This window comes from Cucurbita pepo, chromosome LG18 (assembly GCF_002806865.2).
Source record: "Cucurbita pepo subsp. pepo cultivar mu-cu-16 chromosome LG18, ASM280686v2, whole genome shotgun sequence".
In the NCBI taxonomy this organism is placed as follows: Eukaryota; Viridiplantae; Streptophyta; class Magnoliopsida; order Cucurbitales; family Cucurbitaceae; genus Cucurbita; species Cucurbita pepo.
In genome coordinates, this window is record NC_036655.1 from 7,278,686 (window position 1) to 7,302,194 (window position 23,509).

Below are 23,509 nucleotides of genomic sequence, written 5' to 3' on the forward strand. Positions count from 1 at the left end.
GGCTTCGATGAAAATATCATAGGAAATTATTTTTTCAAAAAATAGAAGACAGGATTAATATTTTTTAAATCCATATTTTCTCTAATAATAATTTTTCTAATTATTTTTTTGTCCCTTTTCGAAATAGAAGAAATAAAATACAAATCAACACTATAATTTAAATTATGAAAATATGAAGCATAAACTAAATTTAATTTGATATCAATATTTTAAAAACTTCGGTGATTTTGGCAAGTGAATAGTGTATCATTATATTAACCATTCACGATTATTATTATAATAAAAGATAATTTTCAAAAAATTTCAAATTTTATGATTATTATTTTAATAAAATTACAAAGTTGAATAATAAAAAAGTAAAATTTCAAAGTATTGAAAATTAATAAATATGAGAGGGTATTGTGTATAATTTAATCTGTGATTCAATATATTTGTGATTTTTTAGTAATACAAATTTGCTTTTGTACAATATTTCAAAATTCTCGAGAGCAAAATCATCTATCTCTCTTTACACGTCAGCATCCGACCGTGCCCAAACCCCAAGGTAAGTTCCAACTCCACGCCACCACCCTGGCCCACCGAAGAAGCCTCCGCGGTCTCCACCGACAAGCACTCGGTATGTTCGCTGCCGCAGACCTTCTCCGGCGACACATGGCCCGCTAGATTGTCCAACTCAAACTTGAAACACCGGGGCTCCGATGAAATCCGGGTCGGTCCATCCACTACGAACTCGGGTAACATAACCGGTTCCTCCTTCGGCTTCGGCTTGCGCTTGAACCTCCGCCGCTTCTTTATCTCACTGAGACCGGAGTCTTGCTGTTTGGACACATGGCGGATGTCGCAGCCTTTCAAAGGTGGGCCCATGTGGGACGTCGCCATCTCGTAAGAAACCGGCGGAATCGGTGCGCCATTTAGAACGGCTTCCACGGCGTCCTGACACAGCTGCCAACTCCCGGACCACAACAATCCGGCCGACCCGAAGATCGGATTGACAATCCGGCCACACGCCTCGAACAGCAAAGATTTAAAAATAGCTGAAGGACCCACAAAACAAAAATCCAGTTATAAGTAATTGAAACAGAGTAATCGAAGACAGAGCAATCGAAAACAGAGAAACTGAGAGAGATAAGAAATGGGTAAGTAAAATACCAGGGCGGAGATGGTCGGGGCCGGCATTGATGAGGTTAAGGAGGCCAGCTCGGCCGTAGAATTTGGCGAGGAAGAAAGTAGCGTTGGCTTGGGATTGAGGGGTTTTGATCCATTGAAGACAGGGTCTGATGGAGCAGCTCTCACTGCAGCCTTTGCGAAGAACTCGGCATCCGTTGCAGCTCATACGCATGGCCGATGATTGGATTGCGAAGAAGAGAAAGAAAGTTGTGTCGTAATGGGGAAGGAAACGAGGGTGGGTTTTGTTTTTGTATTGATGGGCGCTAATGGTTTTCCAGTTTTGGTGACTCTCTGGTTTTGTTACCCATTGGGGAAGTGTCTGTTGACGGCTGCGAGTTCTCATCCAATTCCACTAATTGTACTAAACAAATGGCTCAGAAAGGCGTAGAAGAACAAAGGGAGGAAAGCTGAGGGCGAGGAAGGAGCGCCCACAGTCTGAGACGAGGAGGAGACTTCAGATGCTAAATCCACACGCTTGCTTTTCCACGTTTCAATCAACTCAGACTTTTAGCATCTCGGCGGCGGCTATTCCCACCTTATCTTTATCCGCCTATTTACTTCCAATTTTATTTTATTTCATGGGATGCAATAGGGACAAAGAACGGTGACGAAGTACTAATCGGAGTAGGGCTAGACCCTCTTCATAGTAAAGATGTTTTAAACATATATAACGGATCAAAACGAACAATATAAGAACTGGTCAGAGTAAGGCCAAAACGAGTTTGTTAGAAATAGATTTTCACACCCTTATAAAAAATGTTTCGTTCTCCTTTCTAACTAAGGTGGAATCTCATAATCTAACCCCTTAGGGGCCAACAAGGACTCTTGCCTACCACTCACACTCAGTGTCAGTGTCCGGCTCTAATACCATTTGTAATCATTCAAGTCAACTGCTAATAGATATTGTCCTCTCTAAGGAAGCCCAAGAAAAACCTAAAGCCTATTTGGTTCCCAAGTCTATTAGAGGTTCCTAAAGTTCAAGGATCGAATATGTCCAAACTTGGTCCAAGGACTAAACTTCAGCCCCGTTAACATTTTGACTAATATAGATAAATGTAAGCATAGGAGCAAGAATGTTTAAAGATTTCGTTCGACGAGGAAATAGAATTTGGTCTTCTGAAAATGAAACGACAAATTTCATAGAAATTTTAACATGTTAGCTGTGAGATTGAGACTATCCATCAAGAATAAGACGAACAACAGCAGAAAAAAGAAGGAAAAGAAAGCGATGAAGCATTACAACATGTCGGATTCTTGGTTTATCACACTGCTGTCTAAACTCAAACTAAAAGACAAGTTTCACATTCAAGGTATTGGGAAATGGTTCCAAATCTGCGGCTCATATTTTATTCCCAGTTACCATCTTTTGAACTCTCAAAAACCATCATCATCCCATTTGCAGTAGAAAAAAATGGCCACCAACCCTCCATCCCTTTGTGGCCATATTTTCTAGTCCCTCCTACACCCTCATTTTATGCAAAATTATGAAAGTGACCCCCCAAATATGTTAATATTGAGAGTGCGAGGGTATAGAAGTAAAGAAAACATGAACAAACAGAAACAAAATTGAGAAAGTTCTCTTCTTTATTTCCTCGGATTAGATTGTCTAAAACATCATTAGTCACCTTAATTACAGAGACATCTCTTTGAGATTTGATGAACAGCAGCAACAACAACAACAAAAGGACTCAGCATGAACATCCATCATGCATTTGATTGACTCTTCTATATACAACTTTACACATTAGTGAAAAGAAAGAAAAAAAAACGCATCAGTTTCAACTCAATTCCCCTATCTCAAATCTCCTCCACTTAAAAAACCTAGGCTGCCTCCCTTTTGGTTAAGCCACAACAGAAATGCTGCAATTTCGGGCATCGCGGTCGAGACAGTCGAATCCTTCGATTCGGACTGCTGCAGGTCGATGCCCAAATTTCATACGGGTGCATCCACCTTTATGGGTTGATGGAGATGGGGGTTCTTCACAAAGTTGGTAGATATTGTTACCATTACCAAATTGCTCATCTTGGACTAAAGGGTTGGAAGTCCTACTTGGTGGAGACCCCCAAAAGAATGGGGGAGATGTTGCCAATTGGTGGCTTAAATTTTCACCAAAACTTTCCTATGATATAAAAAGAATCACATTTAAAAGTTTGTGTTGGTAGTAGTAACTCTTCAATCTTACACACGACAGAAATAAGTCATCAATCAAGATAAACACTGAGAGAGAGTAATTAAGAACCTTAGCGAGGATCATATCAAGAAATTCAGCTCCTGCTTTAGAATTTCCAGTCTTGGCATGGCTGCAAGGAAGCATATTCATATATCAGAAGTTTATTCTCAGAGATTCAAGTTCATATCCACATAATCAAAAGCAGAAAGGTCCTAATTCTAGCAAAAAGAAGTTTAAATTGGGATTAACAGACCCGATGGGCCATCTATGGGCAGTGATGGGGTCATTATCAGGAAGGGTTTGAAGAACCAAGCGGCGTGGCTTAGGACAAACCACAGATTCCATCCTCATCTCTTGGCAGGCAGCCATGGCGTTCTGCTCGTAAACCCACCTGTTCATTCTCTTTGATATTCCTCCTTACAACTTAAAGCTCTACAACAAACAAATAAACAAACACCTTTCAGGCAACTTAGATTTTTCAGCAAAGTGGATAGAAACAAATCCCATTTTGAACTCTCATTACGTGCAACTCAGGACTTCTTTTGATCTCTTAACAAATTAGAGAAGGACATCGATATGCACAACACAAAAGCTCAAAGACTCGATCAGCAACAACAACCCGCTAAAAGTTCGGGAGATCAACAATGGGGGAAAATTGAAATCGGTAGAAATGTAAACCTTATTCTCCCATTAATCCTCCTCTCCAGTGAAGGTTATTGTTCAATTAACATTCGAATCACGTCCCGAGGCTCTAAACAAGCAATCCGACCAAAATTTGAAAACTAAAAAACAAGCCTAAAATTCTTGAAGAATCGAGCAGAAAACAAGCAATCCAAACCGGAAAACAATCACCACCAGAAAATGTTGTTAAACAAATAGATAACCAACCAACACAGACACAGAGAGAAAGAGAAGATACCTGAAATGGCGGCTCCTCCGCGGAAAGAAACGTCTGGTGAAGGAAGAGGAGTAGAGAGAGAGAAGCAGAGAAGTTAGAGTTTCAGTGGTTAAGAGAGAGAGAGAGGAATTTGAAGAGAAATGGAGGAAGAGGAGTTGCAGAGGACTTTGAGTTCACTATTCATAGAACAGGGATGAAGATGATGGGTAGGTTGGGAATTGGAGATGAGACATTCTAATCTGCGCCAACGAGCATCAGATACTGTATTTTTCAACCGTTGATTTTCTCGTTAATTCACGATGTCGGATCTCCAGCCGTTCATTCAGTTCAGTGGGCCCCACTCTGGGAGATTTTTTGGCCACATGATTCCGGATGCCACGCATTTATTAATTTTAATTTGTAGATCTGCAACGTCAATTAAAATTAAAAATAAAAAATAAAAATAAAGAATAACACATGCTCTTTTTATTTTCCTGTTCTTTTTTTAAAAGAGAAATTATAACGCTAAGTCCAATAAACTGAGTGGTTTTTTTTTTTTTTTTTTTACAATAACTCCCATCTCTCCAAAATTAATTTAATTCAATATATATTTTGGAATTTTTTATTCTATTATTTAATAAATTAGGTTAAATTAGATTTAAATTCCAAAAACAAAACCTATAAAATAAACACTTTCTCATTATGGGCCCAAAAGTCCTCAAGCCCAGTCCAAGGTCAACGGTTGATCAGCCCAGCCCAGCCCAACCCAACCCATGAACCAACCCATCCAAGTCGAATTTGGATCTATCCGTTGAGTTAGGCCCAATCTAATATAACAATATTAAAATAAACAAAATTATAAAACTAATTCAGAATTAAAATATAAAACTTTATTCAATTCCATACAATTACATGATAACTAGAAAATAATAATTAAAATGAATCCGTTATTAAAAACTTGGTCGTTCTTATTCCCGCTAAAACCTATTTATTCTTGATCCTTGGAAATAAAAATAAACCCTAATTCAAAAGCTGCCCTGGTTGCTAGTTCGAATCTCGTCTTCTCGAGGGCCTAAGTATTTTTAACCTAAAATGGGAGATATTCACTTTTGGTCGAGAGTGATCTTAATGAGCTGGGAAGAAAAGAGGCGAGGAATCTCGTTGGAGTTTCCCATCCAAAATTCGAACTTTGCTCATTTTAGCCTCGCACCAATGGAGCTGTTCTTCGGTTAAGTCCGCGGTTCTTAGAACCCTAGAGACCACTCTTAGGTCTATAAGAGCCATCAAGATCTCCATTTCTTCCTCCACGGTGAGCTTCCTTTTCCTCAAGCACTTCCCAGCACGACGAAGGTCTTTAAGCTTTATCCTCTTCTGCACTCATAATAATAACAAGTAATAAGAATGTTGAAGTTGTATGAAGTCATGTTTTTGGATGATTTGCTTACTTTTTGGTTAACTTTCTTCATGAGTTGGAGGAGAGTTGGATCAACAGCAGCCCTTTTCTTTCTCTTGAAAAATGAAGCTACAATCTCGCATGGTTTCTCTTTATCTGCTTTCAAGAAGTTCATGTATGTTCTTATTCCATCCTCCATGATCATTAGAAAAGATGGCGACGATATTCTTGACCCGTACCCGCCTCCCTCCTTTTCCTCCTCTTCTGAATCTTCAAAATCCACGAATCATATCAAAACCGTTAGTACTTTGTTTCAAAAGTTTCACTAATATCATGTATTTTTAAAAAAATTAAAAATTATAAACTTTTAAAAGTAGTATTAACTTACTTTAATCTTTATAAAAAAGTTATAAAAAAGTTATTATCGGTCAACGTATGAACCAAAAATTATTGACCTACATCTTATAAATCATCTCAATCTTCAATTTTAAGGGTACTCACAATAGTGGTACTAGTCGTTTCATCTATTGTGATGTCCCACATTGGTTGAGAGGGAACAAAACACCATTTATAAGAGTGTGGAAACCTTCCTCTAACAGACGCTTTTTAAAGCCTGAGGGGAAGCCCGAAAGGAAAATCTAAGGAGGACATTATCCACTAGTGATAGACTTAGGCTATTACAAATGGTATCAAAGCCAAGCACCAAACGATGTGTTAGTCTTCTTGTTGTTTCCCTGAAAAGGGTAGACACGAGGTGGTGTGCCAGTAAGGACGCTAGCTCCAAAGGGGGTGGATTTGGTCGGGGTCTCACATCGATTAGAGAAAGGAACGAGTGCCAGCGAGGTTGCTGGGCCTCGAAGGGAGGTGGATTGTGATGTCCCACGTTGGTTGGGGAGGAGAACAAAACACCCTTGGGGTGTGGAAACCTTCACTAGCATGCGCATTTTAAAGCTTTGAGGGGAAGCCTAAAGAGGACAATATGTGCTAGTGGTGGGCTTGGGTCGTTATAAATGGTATCAAAGCTAGACAGTGAACTATGTGTCAGCCTCCCTAAAGGGGGTAGACACGAGACGGTGGGCCAGTAAGGACGCTAGCCCCAAAGGGGGTGAATTTAGTCAGGGTCCCACATCGATCGGAGAAAGGAACGAGTGCCAGTGAGGACGCTGGCACCCTTTATAAGGGTGTGGAAACATTCCCCTAGCAGACGCGTTTTAAAGCCTTAAGAGAAAGCACAAAGCGGACAATATTGGCTAGTGGGGGACTTGAGCGGTTACATCTATATACGAAGAACAAGAGTATTTTCGAATTTTAAACAAAATTGTACCTATAAATTCAGGGACTTGGAGCAAATTAGGAGCCAAGAGTCTCATACGAGCATAAATCTCAGGGCGACGGCCATGTTCATAAGGCTCATTCTCAACATAACGTTGAAGAAGAACTTGAAACTGTTGAAACTGTTGAGCAACTTTGCCAGGACATCCACCGTCCAAATCTCTCCTGCAACAACTCAATTTCTTGTTCACAAAATTCTTATAGTTCCAATTTAGAGCCTCCCATGTCAAGCAAATTTGTGCTACATAGGCAGCCTCCAGTTCATGATATGGGTTCTGCTTCACATCAGAAGCCTTCTTGTTCATGTTCATGTTCATGCCCCCAAACTTATGAACAATCCTCTCTGATAGCGATCTTGGGCACACTTTAATTGACCTCAGTGACTCTGTGACAAAAAATTTACGCCAAGATAGAATCTTTTGGTTACTTAAGGTGGAAGGAATTAAAGTATGAAATGGGTCAAAAAGTAAAGACCTGTTTCGTGAAGCTTTTGGGCTGTGATTCGATCAAGAAACATCATTTCTTCATCATATTTCTGGAAAACAGTGAAGGATTCCCATTTGGGGCAGCTTCTCCTTGAAGAGGAAGAGAGTGGATCTTCAGTTCCTGAGTGGTCTCTACCGTTTATTGAGCTTCTCCACTCTGATGAGCTCTTTGATGTTGATCCAATTGTGCATGAATCCCTAAATGCCAAATAATTACCATTCTCATCTCTTCTTTTATCATCCTCCACCAAGATCTTTCTCACGAGCTGCTCCGAGTCCTGCACCGACGTCACTTTCAAAGTTAATGTCGAAGATGGTTAGGAGGGAGTCCCACATTGACTAATTTAAGGAACGCTCATAGATTTATAAGTAAGGAATATATCTTCATTAGTATGAGACGGTTTTGGAGAAACAAAAAACAAATATATTTTTTTACGAGTAATAAGATAGTATGAGGCCTTTTGGGGAAACAAAAAGTAGACCCACGAGAGCTTATGTTCAAAGTAGACCCACGAGAACTTTTTGAGGAAAAAGCAGACCCACGAGAGTTTATGTTTAAAGTGCACAATATCATAGAGAGTCGTGGTTTCTAACAGCTAAAAATGTTTGTTTACTAGTAAAAGAATAAGAAGTCATTTCAAACTCACTGTAACTTCTTTTGGCATCGGGTCATCTTCATCGTTATCGTCTTCTCGTTGCAACGGTTGTGGGGACTCATAAACCGAGCTACTAGTTTTGATTTGAGCAAGTGGGTCAGAGGATTCCATGAGCCAAGGCTCCTCCAAATCTATGAACAACAACTCTTCTTCATCAGGAAGCTGGCTTTGCCACCGGCTCATCCTAGTTTCAGCTTCTTTATCAAGAAACGTCGTCCTTTCAACCTCGGTACCACCCGCTTCTTCTTCTTCCTCTTCCTCTTCCTCTTCCTTGTCGTCCTCGACCTCGTATCCATATTCGTATTCATTCCTGCAAAAAAAAAAAAAAAAAAACGAAGAAATACATGAAGAAAAGAGAGATTAAGGGAGAAAAAGAAGGGTTTTTGGGCATGAATATGACCTTGGGAAGAGAGGAGAGCCAAGGAAGTGGAAGAATTTGAAGAGGAGAATAGAAGAGAAGGAGAAGAAGAAGAAGAGAAGGAAGAAGGAGGAAGAGAGATTGTAGAATAGCCTTAGAACACCTTCTTCTTCTTCTTCTTCTTTAGACCAATAATATTGCATTTTGGATTATTGCTCTAAAATCACCTCCTAACAACACATACATACACATTTTATTATTATTATTATTATTATTATTATTATTATTATTATTATTATTATTTTATTAAAAAAAGAAAAAGAAAAAAGGAAAAAAGAAAGAAGAGTGAGATATACAAAGGAGAAAGAGAGAAAGGAAGAATGTTTCCTTTGTCCATAATCCCATGTAAGAAATGACATATTTGACCCTTAAATGATCCCGTTTTGTGAAGGATGAGAGGGGTAGATTTGTAACTTGGCAAGTATATACTTTTAAAATAATATTGAACCCATTTTTACTTTACCATATATATACAACTTAAGCCATACTCTCAATTTCCTTCCTCAACAAACTAATTGGAATCACTTGTAATTCAATGAATTTCATATATATATATATATATATATATATATAAACCTAAACTAAAGTACACGCATTAGAACAAATGAAATAAGATGCCTTTTTCAAAGAAATATCGAAATTTAAATAATTATAAAAATATAAGATAAGACTGCTAATATATCAGATATATCATTTGGGTCGTTATTTTAGTGTAAATTGTATTTTTTTAAAAAAGATAATTTTTTTAAGATGGGTAAAGACAAAAGATGGGACAAAGAATATATTAGAGATTTTTATTTATTATTTATTTTTATAATTTTTTAGGCAGCTGCATGCTTGTCCTTACCTTTGCCTCTAAGGTTTCTTTTCTGAAATTTTAAGGAAGTGTTTTGGTTTAAAGATGATGTTTAATAAAATATTTTTATTTCAAAAAAAGTATTTATATTTATATTAAGATTGAAATTTAAAAAATAGTTAGAAGTTTATTTTATTTATATTTTATTGGAATTGCTCTCAAATTAATAAATAAATAAAAAAAACATAAAATTATTGTTACCTTGTATTTAGCTAAATTTGTGAATTATAAGAAATTAGAATATATAGTAAGTATAAATAAGCATGTGGGTGAGTTTCTAGAAGGCTAAGAGATTTTAATTACGTAGTGTATTTAAAATTTAATCAAAATTGTAGTTAGGAAATTGGATTTTAATATTATTTATTATTTTTATTTTATACGCAGTCCTGTGGTTTGGTCACCCTTTTAACCACTCTTACTAAAATAATAACCTTAATATATATATTTATTCACTAATTAACTACAAAATCTTACGTTTTTACCGTTTCAAACTACTTTACATATAGAATGTTCTAACAATATTAAATTCTTTAATTATAAATTAAATGTAATCTAACTTTTTAATTACAAACCATTTCTTCCAACTCTAAATAATTACCATTTACTCCCTTTTAGCAAGAGTGGATAAGAACGGGCGAAGGTGGTTGAAACTTAGTTTGTTTGTAACAATCCAAGTTCACCGCTAGCTGATATTGTCAATTAGTCTAAACTAAGCAATGACATTATGGTAATTTTGTAAACGGTAGAAAATCCCATATTTCTATGCACATATTTGTCAACGTGTTAGCTGTAATAAAGAAGATAAAAAGAATCCAATTTCGTGTATATATATATATATATATAGATATATAGATATATAGATATATATGTAGTTGTTGTTCTTCAAAATAATAGCTGATCTTAGGAGTTGTTGAATGGAGGAGGAAAATCTGCCACATGGATTCAGATTCCATCCTACTGATGAAGAACTCATTTCTTATTATCTCAATTACAAGCTTTCTGATTCTTCTTTCACTTCTAAACCAATTGGGGTTGTGGATCTCAACAACAATGAGCCTTGGGATCTCCCTGGTAATCTCATGTTTTTTCGGGTTTATGTTTGTTAAGGGGTCGATATAATTAGATTGTTTTTACTGTAACTCATCAGCTAAAGCTTCGATGGGAGAGAAGGAGTGATACTTTTTCAGCTTGAGAGATCGGAAGTACCCGACTGGGCTTCGGACCAATCGAGCGACCGAGGCGGGTTATTGGAAGACGACGGGAAAAGATAAGGAGATCTTTCGCGATGGTGTTTTGGTGGGAATGAAGAAAACTCTCGTGTTTTATAAGGGAAGAGCTCCGAGAGGTGTGAAAAGTAACTGGGTTATGCATGAATACCGCTCACTAAACAACCATTTTTTCAAACGCTCGAAGGTAAGTTGTTTTTGTGAATATTTGATGATATTTAGTCCTCCGTTATGATACTATATTTGACTTTTTATTATAGACAAATTGTGATGTCCCACGTTGGTTGGGAAAGAGAACAAAACACTCTTTGTAAGGGTGTGGAAACCTTCCACTAGTAGATGCGTTTTAAATCCTTGAGGGGAAGCCCAAAAGAAAAAACCCAAATAGGACAACATCAGCTAATGGTGGGCCTGGGTTGTTTCAAATGGTATTAGAGCTAGACACCGAACGATAGGAAACCTTCCCCTAAGACGCGTTTTAAAGCCTTGAGGGGAAGCTCAAAAGAGAAAGTCCAAAGAGGACAATATCTACTAACAGTGGGCCAGGGTCGTTACACAAATATCTTGCATCCATTTATTACTCGGAGTTAGCTTCTTTTTTTTTTACTCTTTTTCAGGAAGAATGGGTAGTTTGCAGGGTGTTTGAGAAGCAAAACACAGGAAAGAAGGCAGAGCAGTTGTCATCATGTTGTGAGACAAACTCAAATATGAATGAATTTGGAGACATTGAGGTATCAAATTTCAGTAACTTCAGCAATATTTCAGCTCAAACATATGAAAACAATTGCATGGTTGATATGATGAACACGAATTGGGGTGCACCAGCAAATGAAGCAGCTTCTATCACTGCTCTTCCTTCACCTTCATCATGTCCACTTAATTCCAATCTTTCCATCAATTCTCTTCTTCTCAAGGCATTGCAAATTCCAGCCTTCCATCAAAGGGGTGTTGATGCTCGATTTGGAACTCACCATTTGAGCTGCTTCCAACCTTCTTCCTCTTCAAAAGTCTTTGAGTCTTCAACGCAGCAGCAACAGCAGGAGCAACCATTTAACTTGGACTCCCTATGGTGACAGAGAGATGACCCTCTCCTTAAACTTCCTAATATGTCAGTTTCAATAAGCCAAGTTTTAGGGATTAGTAGACCCTTTGTTTCAAATCAGATCTTAGATCGGTGGGAGAGGAGAACGAAACGCTTTTTTTTATAAGAGTGTGAAATCCTCTTCTTAGTAGACGTATTTTAAAATCATGAGGCTGGCGACAATACGTAACAGATCAAAGCGGACAAGATACTAATAATATATTGTCGCTGAAATTTAGTGCCTCTGAACTTACCGTTTACCAAGCAAATATAGTATCTCGATACATAAACAGTTGACTTATAAACCCTCCAAATTGAAGTTTCTTAAAAGTCAAAGTAACATGTGGTTCAAAAGAAAACCTAATTGTTTGACTTTGACTTTCATGTCACATTAACTTCACTTGCACGTGCGTACTGTCCCATATAGTCTAAAATGTTACCATCAATGTTCTTTTACTTTGTGTTATTACGAGCTAAATCAAATGCCGACATGATATCCTATTACAAAGATGATTAATCTTCTATCATTTCAAATTGACACGCTATGTTCGTACAATTTAGGATCATTTCATTCATTCAAACTAAAATCTACGATACAAAATTGCAAATCTCAAAAGATGTGCTTTTTCAACGTACAAAAAGAAAAGAAAAAAAAATTAGTTCTCAATAATTAAGAACAAACAAGTCAAACAACGAAGCTTTCAAAGTTTTGAGTCCCTCGAACCCAAATTGTGTAAGGATCCCACTTTATGATCCTGTTAAAAAAATCATTAAGGGGGCCTCCTATATTGACCTTCTTTACAAGCAAGGAATAACAGATACACAATAATTTATCAAAAGGAGCCATTTGGAAGTGGCACAGAACCAGATACTGGTTAGAACTTGGAAGAAAAAATTTGGATCATTGGCTGAATTGATACATGAATCTTGCACTTCACTTCAGCTGCAGAAGAGAGAAGGAAACAATGAAGCCTTGAGGAATCCGTTGCTCCATTGTTCCTGTTCTAACGAGAAAATGAGTGATTCACAGGGAAAAATAGATCACACCCATTTTGGCTTGAACTTGAAGCAAATTTCTGAGTGGTTCTTCTTATAAATTACCCAGCAGGCACAGTTTTGAAACCAGCTTTCATTGGAAAATGGCACGGTCGACTTCGGCAGATATCGGGTCTGGGGTTGGTGGTACGTTTTCCACATCGTTCAACCTGGTACGGCCCGAAATGAGGAGGTTCAACAGAGTTATGGATTGGACTTAGTTGAACTCTTTCATGGCAAGGGTAGAAGAAAGACGGGTCATTTCTGATTTGAGTGAAGAATCCTAGACTGAACAGTACTATAAAAGATAACGATGGATCTAAATATTTAGTAGTATTCTCACATTTACTTGGGAAAACCCGTTACCAGAATCATATAACCAGGGCTGTTCGCTCATTAAAGCGGTACGTGAGCTGGGTAGCACCTAATGTAATATCTTAAGCCACGAAACAACATGCTTTAAGGGAAAGAATAAGGTACCTGAAATATGCAATTGTAAATAAGAACACTCCATCTGTTCACAACTTGGAAATACTCTCCCAACCTAGTTCAGAGGATCATCGGTGCTTTCCGGAGTCGGAAAAATCAAAATCTTTATCTTCTTCGAACTCACTGTCTTCATCATTGCTATCTTCATCACTGTCATCGTCTGAAATTGCAGACAAAGATGCTTCCTCGTCCTACAGATCATCACACATATTTTGACTTTAAACTTCTATTCAATTTTTATACAGGGAACAGAGGAAATAGCAGTCAGAAACTCACTTGGAAAGATTCTGAGACAGGTCCATCCTGAGACGACCAGTTATTCTCATCATCTGAATCATCAGTGACACCCTATGATTGGCAATCAACAATTACCTCAAACAAAGAATCGGGCGATCCGTGACAATATCCATTTTTTTGTGGTGGGGTCGGTATGGGGAGCTAAGGCCACCCCTTTCCACTCGAACCCGACAACCCCACATATGCAGAGAACTCATACGAGACGCTCCTATAGTTTCTATCCTATGTAACATGGAAGAAAATGTTATGCAGAATTTGAGAAGTTTCAACTTACAATTTCTTTCTTCATTTCCTCTATGTTCTTCTCGAGTTCAGATATATGCTGACTGAGAGCCTACAAAGTTCCAGATAGATGATTCAAGGTGGACATCAGGGGTCAAGAACAGTAGATGATTAACACCAAAAAGATGGAAAAAAAATGAAACCTCATGACGCTGCATGGCAACCGAACGCTTCAATGCTTTTGCCTTCGTAAGCAAGTTTCTTGGCCTCAAGGCAATGGGTCGACGATAATTCTTTCCTCGATAGTAAATAAGGGTATATCCTTTTGGAACTCGATCAATCGAAACTAGTATCCCACCACTCTCATACTCTAACAATCTTGCTGTTTCTTCCACAAAAGCAAGTGTCTTTTGCTTGCTAATTAACTTAACCAGCTCCCTATGCTTCCAGTGTAAATGCATGTTTTCAACCACACCATCGAAGACACCACGAATGCCTGGAAAATCATGATTATTGTGTAAGAAAGAATATAGAAATTTAACTACATTTTCAAATTAATTTCACTCACCTATGGGTAAATATGCTGTCATTCGTAACCCAACTTTTCGAAACATGACCCGTTCCTCATCCGTTATTGTTTCCTGGTCATCATCAGGGCCAGAAAGAACCATGGACGCTTCAATTCTAGATAGCAATCTTTCTGCTCTAAGTTTCTTAGCTTGGGCCTAACCATCAAGTTATGAAAAGATCGAAGTTGAGTATTCTATGAGAAGATCAATATCAGCAATCGAACATTCTCGGACCAAATAAAAGAAGATAATACTTACAACGCCTAGCTTATGTTCAATTCGTCTGACAAGTTTTGCAGTTTTTGCTCTCGAGCTTTCTTCGATCATTTTTTCACGCTCTTCAGCAGATATTTCCCTTCCCCACCTGGACTGAGCCTCATAAAATTCAGCCAAGGTACCTGCAGGTGCCTGTCCATCATCGCTTGATGAAGTAGCCTCGACGACTTTACTTCGAGCTTTCTCTTCCAAGTCTTGAATCTGTTTTGTTAATTCCTGCCGTTCCACCAATGCTGCAGCTACACTTGTTGGGAGAAAATCCTTCCCACGATATACGACGATAAAATACTTGTTTCTCAATAGTAACATACCTCCTGTTAAATTCTGCAGCCATGTGAAAATGATATTAGTACAAGCAACAAATAACATGGCAGTTTGGTTCTAAACTTCTGCTTAAAAAGAAACTGCATTCATTATAGAAATATGAAACGCACCCTTATCTCCTCAGCCATGAGTTTATTATTGGTATTCTGTATACCTCTTTTAACAGCAATTTTAGCCACTAGGCTTTTCTCCCAAAGTTTAAGTATAGCAACAGCCAAGCCCTGATGGTTCCTGTTTCTCCCTGCATATACAGATTTGGAGGAAAAACATCACCAAATAGTATGTTCGTAACAGAATCATGCAGCAAAGTTAGAGGGCATTAGGAAATACCAAGAGCAAAATGACAAGGCAAGGATTTCGCAAGCTTCCTCATCTCAGTCATCTCTGCATTGGTAAGTCCCGACCGCATTCCGGTTGGGAGAAGCCTGAGAGGAGTTTTGTAACCGGGAATACTCGGAGGAAGCTGATCAGCATCAATAGGAAGCACTCCTGTGCCCCACCATTCAACAAAACGAGGACCTAAACCATCTAGGAGTTGGTTGTATTCAACCTCTTCCTCTGACATCTTGGCCGTATCTGGAGCTGAAGCCGCAACACTGCCACTCATTGTTGAAATGGCAGCAGAAGAAGCATCTGGGATGGATATCCCTTCCCTCTCCCTTGCAAGGGGCTTAGTTTTCGATGGCGCTTCATAGTTACTACCACGATAAACTACCATAACACTTCCAGACCTCCACAGAACCAATCCTCCAGTTCTTCGCTGGTCATCAGATCATTCAAGTATTTAACAAACACATAGTATACTAATAATGGAGTGCCAATAAGGAACTTTATTTAAAAAAGCTAATCAAGAACAAACCTCTACAATTTGGTGCGCTGTCTTCATGTCGTGTGCAAGCTCCTCGTGAAACTTAAGCCTTACAAGTTCCTCCTTCCTCCATTTCCCATGAATCTTCTCTAGCACTGCCTGTGTAATCCCCGCTTTCGGTATGTTAATCCGTTCTCTAATGAACATCCCCATTCCCCTCAGTCGCCTCAGCTCCTCATCTTCGATTGTCAATTCAGCTAATGTCGGAGGTTTCATCTTTCTCCTTTTCAACCCTCTTCCACCGCCCTCCTCTTCCGCCCTTTCCTCCTCTCTCTCCCATGGTAGAACCATTTCATCCAATATGGTATCCGGTCGAATCCATTCACGTTGAAGTAAATCCCCAAATCTTTCCTCCCCCGTCACCGGCATTGGCTCGAGAGAATCCAATTCGTTAGCCTCCTCTAACCCTAAATTTCGTAAGCGAAGCACAATTCGATCAACTGCACTCTCCCCTCCGTTCTTATCGAAGAATTGCGTCTGATTCTCCGCTCGATCAGTTCGATCATCTCGGGTCGTTTCGGCCAAATTCTTCTCGACTTTACGATCGTTACGAGAGCTCCCAGGAGGCCATTTGGAGATCCAAGAAGAAGAGGGTCCAGAATTGTGGGAGGTTTTAGGGATTCTCTTGCCGCTGTGCTCAGTGGGGGTTCTGAGAGAAGAAAAGGTCTTTAGAATCTGCAAAGACAAATTGGGGGTTGAAAGAAGAGTACGCGAGTGGGAGAAGAGTGGAAGTGAGTTCTTCAATGGCAGTTCCGATAGTTTGGTAGTCGCAAAAGCCATATCTGTAAGGTTAATCAACAACTGAGTCTGGAATGCATTGTTTCTTTGATTTCGTCAGCCATTGGAGGCAACCAAAGAAGCAGAAAGAAGAGGAAACCAAGCTTGAGGGTTGCAGAGTGGAGGAAGAGAAGCTTCAGCTGAGAGAAGAAGATGGATAAGATTTTTCTATAAAAGCCAGGATTTTTAATTCAAAAACTAAAATTATAATTTAAAATAATTTATACTATAGCATAAGAAAAGAAAATTGATATTAAGTTAATTTTTTTGTGAAAATTGTGAATTATCACAAATAATTTTATATATAATCAAATTTAATATATAAAATTTGAAAGATCGGTCACAATTGCACTCTTACAGCAACAGGAGAACGATTATGCAACATTTGTTCTAACACAATGAATAAGTCAGACGTGTGAATTTAGACTTCATGAACAATGTTGACGTATGCGCAAGTCTTGGATCACGGTTGAGAGAGATCGTGAGATCCCACATTGGTAGGAAAGAGAATGAAGGATTCTTTGTAAGGGTATGAAAACTTCTCTCTAACAATATCGGGAAAAACCCCAAAAAAGATAATATCTGCCAAGGGTGGACTTGGGCTCTTACAGGAATGTTTTAGAAAACGTGCTTAAGAAAGCAATGTTATAGGCTATAACCAAATAAGCAACCACGACTTTAATAACATATAACTTGGATAGAACATAAAGTAAGAACGTATCCTTAAACTATACATGGCATCATACAAAGGCAGGCATCACTATGAACCAATCAATCTTACAAAACTATGTACCTATCTGAACTGGTCTCTATGGATAATCATAACTCAAGAATGCTTCAATTTCCAGAAGATCTCCGACTAATTGAAGGAGTATTAAGAATCTCCTGACCAAGCTCCTTAATCTTATTTATGAGAAGCGTTTGTTCAGTTTCAAGCTGTAGTATATACTCCTGCTGCACTTCCTCCAGGCTTTCTAGTTCACTCAACGTCGCCGAAACACCGTCGAGATTAGCCTCCTCGAATAAACTGCGAAACTTGCTGATTGTTTGCTTCATCTGTTTAAAATGGTGTATTTCAGGCATGAATCATGAAGTTTGAGCTTGAACATAAAGATGGGAAGAACAGTAAAATACATCACCTGACTTGAAACTTTGATGTGCCTTGGTAACAGCAGATGATTCAGAATCTAAACTAAGCCTTTTCTGTTTCTGTGGATCAGGAACTTTTCTTGTGATATGGATGTGGATCTCTCCTCTTGTCACCCCTTGAAGAGGTATCCATTTGTCAGCCATTTGGTTCGGAGGCAATCTTTGATACTCAACAACACAGTCTCCAATGCTTGATGTGGGTAGTAAAGCATTATGATCCTTTACATACAGCACTAAAGGGCTCCCATTATCAGGGAACTCTAACGTCTGGTTCCAGTGAGGATTTAAAGTTTTGAACATAACCTGCTACACATATCATCATTGTAGTCAGAAGAGTTCATAACAGTTGCAAATAGTATATTTAGTTCGAGAACCTTTGTTCGTTTCTTCAAGTCTCCATAGTGCACTCTCACATAAGGGTCGCTTGTTCCTCCAATATCAGCAGCAACCAAATCTTTAGCTTCTATGATAACAAGTTCGATCCAACCATTATTTGAGCCTGTGTTTGAACCCTGAAAGCAGAAAAATATCCCCAAATAGGCTTACAAATTAAGTTAATTTAGCATATGCTGGTACCAGCTTTCATGGAGATTCTACTCCATAAGAAACTATGAGATCCCACATCGATGGGAGACGGTGGGCCTCAAAGGGGGTGGATTGTGAGTTCTTTATAAGGGTGTGGAAATCTCTCCCTAGCAGATGCGTTTTAAAAACCTTGAGGGGAAAGCCCAAAGAGGACAATATCTACTAGCGGTGAGCTTGGGCTGTTACGAATGGTATCAGAGCTAGGTTCCAGATGGTGTGTCAGTGAGAACACTGAGCTCCGAAGGGGGTGGACACCGAGCAATGTAATAGTGAGGATGCTGGGCCCCGAAGGGGGTGGACACCGGGCAGTATGCCAGTGAGGACGCTGGGCCAGTATGCCAGTGAGGACGCTGGGCCCCAAAGGGGGATGGACACCAGGCGGTATGCCAGCGAGAACACTGGACCTTGAAAGAGGGTGGATTGTGAGATCCTACATCGGTTGTAGACGCTGGATCTCGAAGGGGGTGGATTGTGAGATCCCACATTGGTTGGAGACACTGGGCCCCGAAGGGAGTGGATTGTGAGATCTCACGCCTCGAAGGGGGATGAATTGTGAGATCTCACATCGGTTGGGGATGCTGAACCCCGAAGGAGAGTGGATTGTGAGATCCCACATCAGTTGGAGAGAGAAACGAAACATTATTTATAAAGGTGTAGAAACCTCTCCCTAGCATACGCGTTTTAAAAACCTTGAGGGGAAGCCGGAAAGGAAAAGTAAAAAGGACAATATATTTTCAACAACAAGAATACAGAAACATCATGATGTGTTGTACTGAACCATACCCTTGATCCTTCATAGTCATCTGCCTTGAGTGCTTCTATCAGAAGCCTTAGTTCTCCAGAATTTACTTTCTCGAGGGGTACCCATACGTCCCTGACTGTTCCTTCAAGAAGTCCTTCCAAATTCACTCGGGCAGTACCTATGTTTTCATCACCAAATATATCTACGCCAAAGCATTTTATCTTGAGGTATTCACCACCTCCAATCTCATCAAATTCGAACTTTTGATTCCAATTAGGATTTACAGAAACAGCAGTTTTTGTTTTCTGGAGAGCCTGAAAGGAAGTCTGCTGAGTAAGTTTTCAACTATAAAGCTTATGTTATTGATCTAAGCTTCCTGTTCTTAAACTTGAATAGAAAAAGGGTATAAAGATTTACCTTCCCATATTCCAGTTTTACATATGACTCACTCTTAGCAGATTTATCCTTCAAACTAAGATCTTTTCCTTCTACAATGGTAATGGCAATTTTCCTTCCAGTTCTTGAAGGAAAGCTTGAGGACCCATTAACCGGCTGTTCAGGTCTAACATGAAGATTAAGCGAGCTATGTGAACCATCAGAAAATTGCCATTCTTTAGTAACAAGCTTCACTGTTAACTGCAAAATAGGTTAACGAAGTTTGAGATGGACATGAATGTAGTAAGCTAATGATCGAATTTTCAGGCACCAACATCATACCTCCCCACAACCAACGCCTTCAAACGGGACAACCATTTCAACCTCTTTTCCACAAAACTCAGCATGCTTTGCTATCACTTCAGAGTCAGATCCTATTGCCCAAAATGTTGTGGAATCATCAGCGGCATACTTCATCTGCTCAATAAGTAAAAGAATATGATTAGGTGATACTAAGATTGTGTTGAGGATCGTTGGGAGGGAGTCCCACATTGGCTAATTTAGGAAATAATCATGGGTTTATCAGTAAGGAATACATCTCCATTAGTACGACGCTTTTGGGGAAACCAAAAGCAAAGCCATGAGAGCTTATGCTCAAAGTGGACAATATCATACCATTGTGGAGAGTCGTGATTCCTAACAGATTGTTCATATCTTATGAGTAATGGTTTCAGGAGAGTACCTTTACTTCACAACTGGCTAGATAATCATACTTGACATGGCTTGGGTTAGATTCATAAAGATTGAACCGAAGAGTTCCTGTATCTTCATGCAAAATCATATTGAACGTTGAATTCCATACAGGGTTGGAGCCTGATCTTAGAGTAGTTTTCCTACTTAGCTCTTCAAGTTCCACCTCGACAAATGTCTGCAGTTCTTCCTCATCAGTTAAGTTTTCTTCTGGGGGACTATTCATATAAGTACTCAGAGGCTTTCTGGAAGAGGTGCCTCTTGAGTAATTCCTGGAAAGCTTACTGGCTGAGATGACTGTCACATATAATGTACCACTGACAGCCTTTTTACCCAGGTCAACTGCTGGCAATGAGAGACAGCGGCGTCGAGGTTCAACCATTGTCTTTACTATGATGTCTGTTAGAAGTTTAACCTGCAAAAGAATGGAGCAGATCAACGTGGCATGACCAAATAAATGCATTTCCCAATGAAAAGATTTTTTGGTTTCAGGAAGGGAATGAGAATTGAAATATTTTACCAGCCAAGAAGAGACACCAGGAAGCTCTGTTGCAGGTAACGACTGGCTACCGCCGCTTCCGAAAGCTACTCCTATTCTCACTTCTGGAGTGCAAACAAATGAATACAAAATGGCTCTCCCATCCAAGATTGGCCTAAAGAGAAGCTGCGTCAAGAAGGCCAGGTAACCAACAAACTCTTTGAAATTGCTCAATACTTAACAGAGATTGTATTCAAGTCAAGCAGATACATTTTAAGGGGTATAAGACAATTGAAGGAAAGAGGGATTAGGTAGCTACTTCACTTACATCACCCTTTATGTGAATGCTGTTGATAACAATCCGTGCAGTTCCAGTAAATGGCATGGCCAACTTGGCTTGCAACATGATACTTATTTCATTTGTGTCCCAATCAAAACCCAAACGCATGATTCTCTGAAAAAGCGTACACAAAGAATAATAAGTGCCTAGCTGTTGAGGCATTGGTTGACTGTTTGCAGGACAACAAAACTAACTCTATTGTTAAGGCAGCATGTGCTTCCATTTATGCATATGAACAAGCAAGTGGCCAAACATCAAGTGTTGTAATTAAAGCATATACATTAAACATTGGGAATTTTCCAATTTGATAGATGATGAGAGAAAAGGGAGAAGAAGAAACGGGTCTGAACATTTGGTCTATAGTAGGAGATGAATGTTCACCAAATAGGTTTCTTAGAAGATAATATATTCTAGCTAAGGTTGTGAGATCCCACATTGGTTGGAGAAAGGAACAAAGCATTCCTTATAAGGTTGCGAAAACCTCTCCCTAGTAGAAGCGTTCTAAAAACCTTGAGGGGAAGTCCAAAAGAGAAAGTCCAAAGAGAACAATATCTGTTAGCGGTGTGCCAACAAGGACGCTGGCCCCCAAGGGGGGTGAATTGTGAGATCTCACATCGGTTGGAGAGAAGAACAAAACATTTCTTATAAAGGTGTGGAAACATCTCCTTAACAGATGTGTTTTAAAACCGTGAAACTAACGACGATACGTAACGGCTAACGCGAACAATAACTACTAGCGGTGTACTTTGTGCTATTACAAAGGTTGACGAAGAAAACAAACCTGATTGCCAGATGTTGACCATTGAGTCCCACGAAGGCCCAAGCCAGGAGGACATGAACCTAGAGAAAAGGATGATAATTCTATTCTATCCTGCATGGATATAGTCAGCCTTCCTCAATATGGACATTCATGAGGCTAATCAACTCTATAAAAGAACATTACAGAACACAATAACAACTTACAATAAGTGTTGGCTTCCGGTGTTTCAATCGTTTCTGCAGGAAGCAATTTTGAGCATACTGAGTTCAGTTACAGCTAAATTCACCTCAGAAACAGCATAGCAGAAAAGGAGTTTCACCTCAACAATAGAAGAGAACTTTGAGGAAAGTTTTGGGTTGATATAGCTAGGCCAAATTTCAGTCAACAGCTTATTCAACCATTTACAGTGCTCCAGTGGTGTAGTGGGCTGAAAATTTGAGAGAGATAGAGAGAAGAAAATGACATAGAATTGATGAAAACCATCATCCCAATGGTAAAACAGTACAAGCAATGAAAACCATCAAGAATGTTACCGAGGTTTCCAATACAATTTTCTTCCATTTTTTGTTCAACTCCTCTACAACTAGTTGCCGTTGAAAATTCCCATACTGCAAACACAAAAAGAAGTACAAGATTCATCAGTTCCAGTTGATAATCAGATAAGGAATCGGCATTAAATCAAACGGGTAATGGGTTGCAAACATTATGAAGAGAAATCAAGTATAGAACTACCTGTAAGGTCGCCCACACGGCAATAGCTAGAGGGATCCAATTAGAGAAAGAAAAAACCCATTTCTCGAAAGCCCAAGCAAGCAAAAACAGAGGAGCCAAATATAGAAGAAAGGGCTTCTCCATAACAGCATGGCGCAAAAGCTCAAGGGTTTCCACAACGTTGGATCTAAACGGCTTCATTTTTGCACTCTTCCAGTGCACCAGCTAAACAACTGGAACAGAGCTTCATCCATAATTTTGGAAGGGCAGAGGAAGCATGAAAGTAGGCATGGGGAGATTCACCGATTGGTCCAGTATGGAATCAACGCAGATGGGCACAAAAACGTGGGGAGGACGATCGGGTTCAGGCATGGGAATCTGAGGGAAAAACGCATAGAATTGATGCAACACTCAACAAGAAAATGGAAAGATGGGGACTGGGATTAGAGCCCACGAATAAGGGAAGAGAGAGGGGAGAGAGAGGGGAGAGAGAGAGAGTCAACAGGAAGTCAACAGTAGAAAGCAGAGAATGAATTGGGGAATTCCGAAGAAAAAGCGCGAGTGTCTGTGTGTGGCTGTCACCGTAGCCGTAGGGAAGCTCGTTAAAAGTTATTTGTTTTATTAAAAAAATAAAGTTATATGAGAAATACTCAAAAACGTTTTCAAAGGAAGTAATTAATTAATCCTTTTAAAGTACTAATAACTATTAAAAAAATAAAGAGGAACGTGTACCTTTATTTTCAATTTATTAATTATGTTATGCTTTTCTTAATTTCATTCTAAGCATATAAATAATTCAATATTCCTAAAAAGGGTTTACTTGCTACACAAGTTTTATCCAAGGATATGCTAAAAATATATATAATTAATAACAAGTAGATGAGTAAATTATAAATTAAAAAAAAATTAATTTAAAAGATGAAGAAAAGGAATATTTTTAATATACAACTCCAGAAATGGATTGAGTTACTTTCCCTTGCAATTATTATTAAAAGTGAAAGTCAAATCAGGGGAATTTACACTCCTACCCTTCTAACAACCCAACGTGAAATGAAACCCAAAAATACAAATACAAATACAAATACAAATACAAATACAAA

The 23,509-nt window shown here is 38.9% G+C and overlaps 5 protein-coding genes and 1 pseudogene across 8 annotated transcripts; 1 reads left to right on the forward strand and 5 right to left on the reverse strand.

Annotated features, from left to right (window-relative positions):
- Positions 1-399: 399 nt before the first annotated feature.
- LOC111779622 (LOB domain-containing protein 41-like) lies at positions 400-4,464 on the reverse strand. The gene is made up of 5 exons (XM_023659707.1): positions 4,258-4,464; positions 3,592-3,770; positions 3,408-3,468; positions 1,150-3,287; positions 400-1,034 (listed from the first exon to the last, which is right to left on the reverse strand). Exons 4-5 carry the CDS (start codon positions 1,508-1,510, stop codon positions 499-501), a joined length of 897 nt encoding a protein of 298 aa, XP_023515475.1. The 5' UTR covers positions 1,511-3,287; positions 3,408-3,468; positions 3,592-3,770; positions 4,258-4,464; the 3' UTR covers positions 400-498.
- LOC111780556 lies at positions 3,009-3,707 on the reverse strand. Its single transcript, XM_023660983.1, has 3 exons — positions 3,592-3,707; positions 3,408-3,468; positions 3,009-3,287 (listed from the first exon to the last, which is right to left on the reverse strand). The coding sequence occupies exons 1-3, from the start codon at positions 3,705-3,707 to the stop codon at positions 3,009-3,011; spliced, it is 456 nt and encodes a 151-aa protein (XP_023516751.1).
- A 619-nt stretch (positions 4,465-5,083) lies between the features above and the next one.
- Positions 5,084-8,659, reverse strand: LOC111779623. Its single transcript, XM_023659708.1, has 6 exons — positions 8,482-8,659; positions 8,073-8,391; positions 7,415-7,703; positions 6,933-7,325; positions 5,661-5,878; positions 5,084-5,586 (listed from the first exon to the last, which is right to left on the reverse strand). The coding sequence occupies exons 1-6, from the start codon at positions 8,640-8,642 to the stop codon at positions 5,341-5,343; spliced, it is 1,626 nt and encodes a 541-aa protein (XP_023515476.1). The 5' UTR covers positions 8,643-8,659; the 3' UTR covers positions 5,084-5,340.
- Positions 8,660-10,269: 1,610 nt separating this feature from the next.
- LOC111780558 lies at positions 10,270-11,654 on the forward strand (annotated as a pseudogene).
- Positions 11,655-12,307: 653 nt separating this feature from the next.
- Positions 12,308-16,692, reverse strand: LOC111779625 (CRM-domain containing factor CFM3, chloroplastic/mitochondrial-like). Of its 3 annotated transcripts, none has more exons than XR_002812709.1 (10): positions 15,734-16,692; positions 15,205-15,634; positions 14,985-15,115; positions 14,533-14,874; positions 14,274-14,430; positions 13,909-14,201; positions 13,758-13,817; positions 13,463-13,534; positions 13,178-13,377; positions 12,308-12,867 (listed from the first exon to the last, which is right to left on the reverse strand). XR_002812709.1 is itself a non-coding variant. In XM_023659709.1 (9 exons), exons 1-9 carry the CDS (start codon positions 16,520-16,522, stop codon positions 13,255-13,257), a joined length of 2,397 nt encoding a protein of 798 aa, XP_023515477.1. In that variant the 5' UTR covers positions 16,523-16,692; the 3' UTR covers positions 12,308-13,254. The 3 variants fall into 3 exon arrangements, 1 of the variants encoding a protein (XP_023515477.1); XR_002812710.1 differs by having other exon boundaries at positions 12,308-12,925; XM_023659709.1 differs by having other exon boundaries at positions 12,308-13,377.
- Positions 16,693-17,065: 373 nt separating this feature from the next.
- Positions 17,066-22,971, reverse strand: LOC111780160 (synaptotagmin-5-like). Of its 2 annotated transcripts, none has more exons than XM_023660482.1 (14): positions 22,431-22,971; positions 22,232-22,306; positions 22,018-22,125; positions 21,902-21,934; positions 21,720-21,809; positions 20,927-21,052; positions 20,641-20,784; positions 20,113-20,535; positions 19,713-19,847; positions 19,413-19,631; positions 19,037-19,309; positions 18,043-18,180; positions 17,659-17,974; positions 17,066-17,575 (listed from the first exon to the last, which is right to left on the reverse strand). In XM_023660482.1, exons 1-14 carry the CDS (start codon positions 22,608-22,610, stop codon positions 17,529-17,531), a joined length of 2,307 nt encoding a protein of 768 aa, XP_023516250.1. In that variant the 5' UTR covers positions 22,611-22,971; the 3' UTR covers positions 17,066-17,528. The 2 variants fall into 2 exon arrangements, with proteins under 2 accessions (XP_023516250.1, XP_023516251.1); XM_023660483.1 differs by having other exon boundaries at positions 17,659-17,971; positions 22,431-22,970.
- Between the last annotated feature and the right edge of the window lie 538 nt (positions 22,972-23,509).

Excerpts from the sequence above, each read along its gene's own strand:
- LOC111779625 (XM_023659709.1), bottom strand. The coding sequence starts at position 16,522 with ATGGCTTTTGCGACTACCAAACTATCGGAACTGCCATTGAAGAACTCA. Across the intron at positions 14,875-14,984 it reads TCATGGCTGAGGAGATAAGG|AATTTAACAGGAGGTATGTT; the intron begins GTGCGTTTCATA and ends ACATGGCTGCAG. Across the intron at positions 14,431-14,532 it reads TTGAACATAAGCTAGGCGTT|GCCCAAGCTAAGAAACTTAG; the intron begins GTAAGTATTATC and ends CTTGATGGTTAG.
- LOC111779623 (XM_023659708.1), bottom strand. The coding sequence starts at position 8,642 with ATGCAATATTATTGGTCTAAAGAAGAAGAAGAAGAAGAAGGTGTTCTA. Across the intron at positions 8,392-8,481 it reads GGCTCTCCTCTCTTCCCAAG|GAATGAATACGAATATGGAT; the intron begins GTCATATTCATG and ends TTTTTTTTGCAG. Across the intron at positions 5,587-5,660 it reads TGAAGAAAGTTAACCAAAAA|AAGAGGATAAAGCTTAAAGA; the intron begins GTAAGCAAATCA and ends TTATGAGTGCAG.
- LOC111779622 (XM_023659707.1), bottom strand. The coding sequence starts at position 1,510 with ATGAGAACTCGCAGCCGTCAACAGACACTTCCCCAATGGGTAACAAAA. Across the intron at positions 1,035-1,149 it reads CCCCGACCATCTCCGCCCTG|CTATTTTTAAATCTTTGCTG; the intron begins GTATTTTACTTA and ends TGGGTCCTTCAG.
- LOC111780160 (XM_023660482.1), bottom strand. The coding sequence starts at position 22,610 with ATGAAGCCGTTTAGATCCAACGTTGTGGAAACCCTTGAGCTTTTGCGC. Across the intron at positions 22,126-22,231 it reads AAATTGTATTGGAAACCTCG|CCCACTACACCACTGGAGCA; the intron begins GTAACATTCTTG and ends TCAAATTTTCAG. Across the intron at positions 20,536-20,640 it reads CTGGTGTCTCTTCTTGGCTG|GTTAAACTTCTAACAGACAT; the intron begins GTAAAATATTTC and ends ATTCTTTTGCAG.
- LOC111780556 (XM_023660983.1), bottom strand. The coding sequence starts at position 3,707 with ATGGCTGCCTGCCAAGAGATGAGGATGGAATCTGTGGTTTGTCCTAAG. Across the intron at positions 3,469-3,591 it reads GCCCATAGATGGCCCATCGG|CCATGCCAAGACTGGAAATT; the intron begins GTCTGTTAATCC and ends GCTTCCTTGCAG. Across the intron at positions 3,288-3,407 it reads TTGATATGATCCTCGCTAAG|GAAAGTTTTGGTGAAAATTT; the intron begins GTTCTTAATTAC and ends TTTATATCATAG.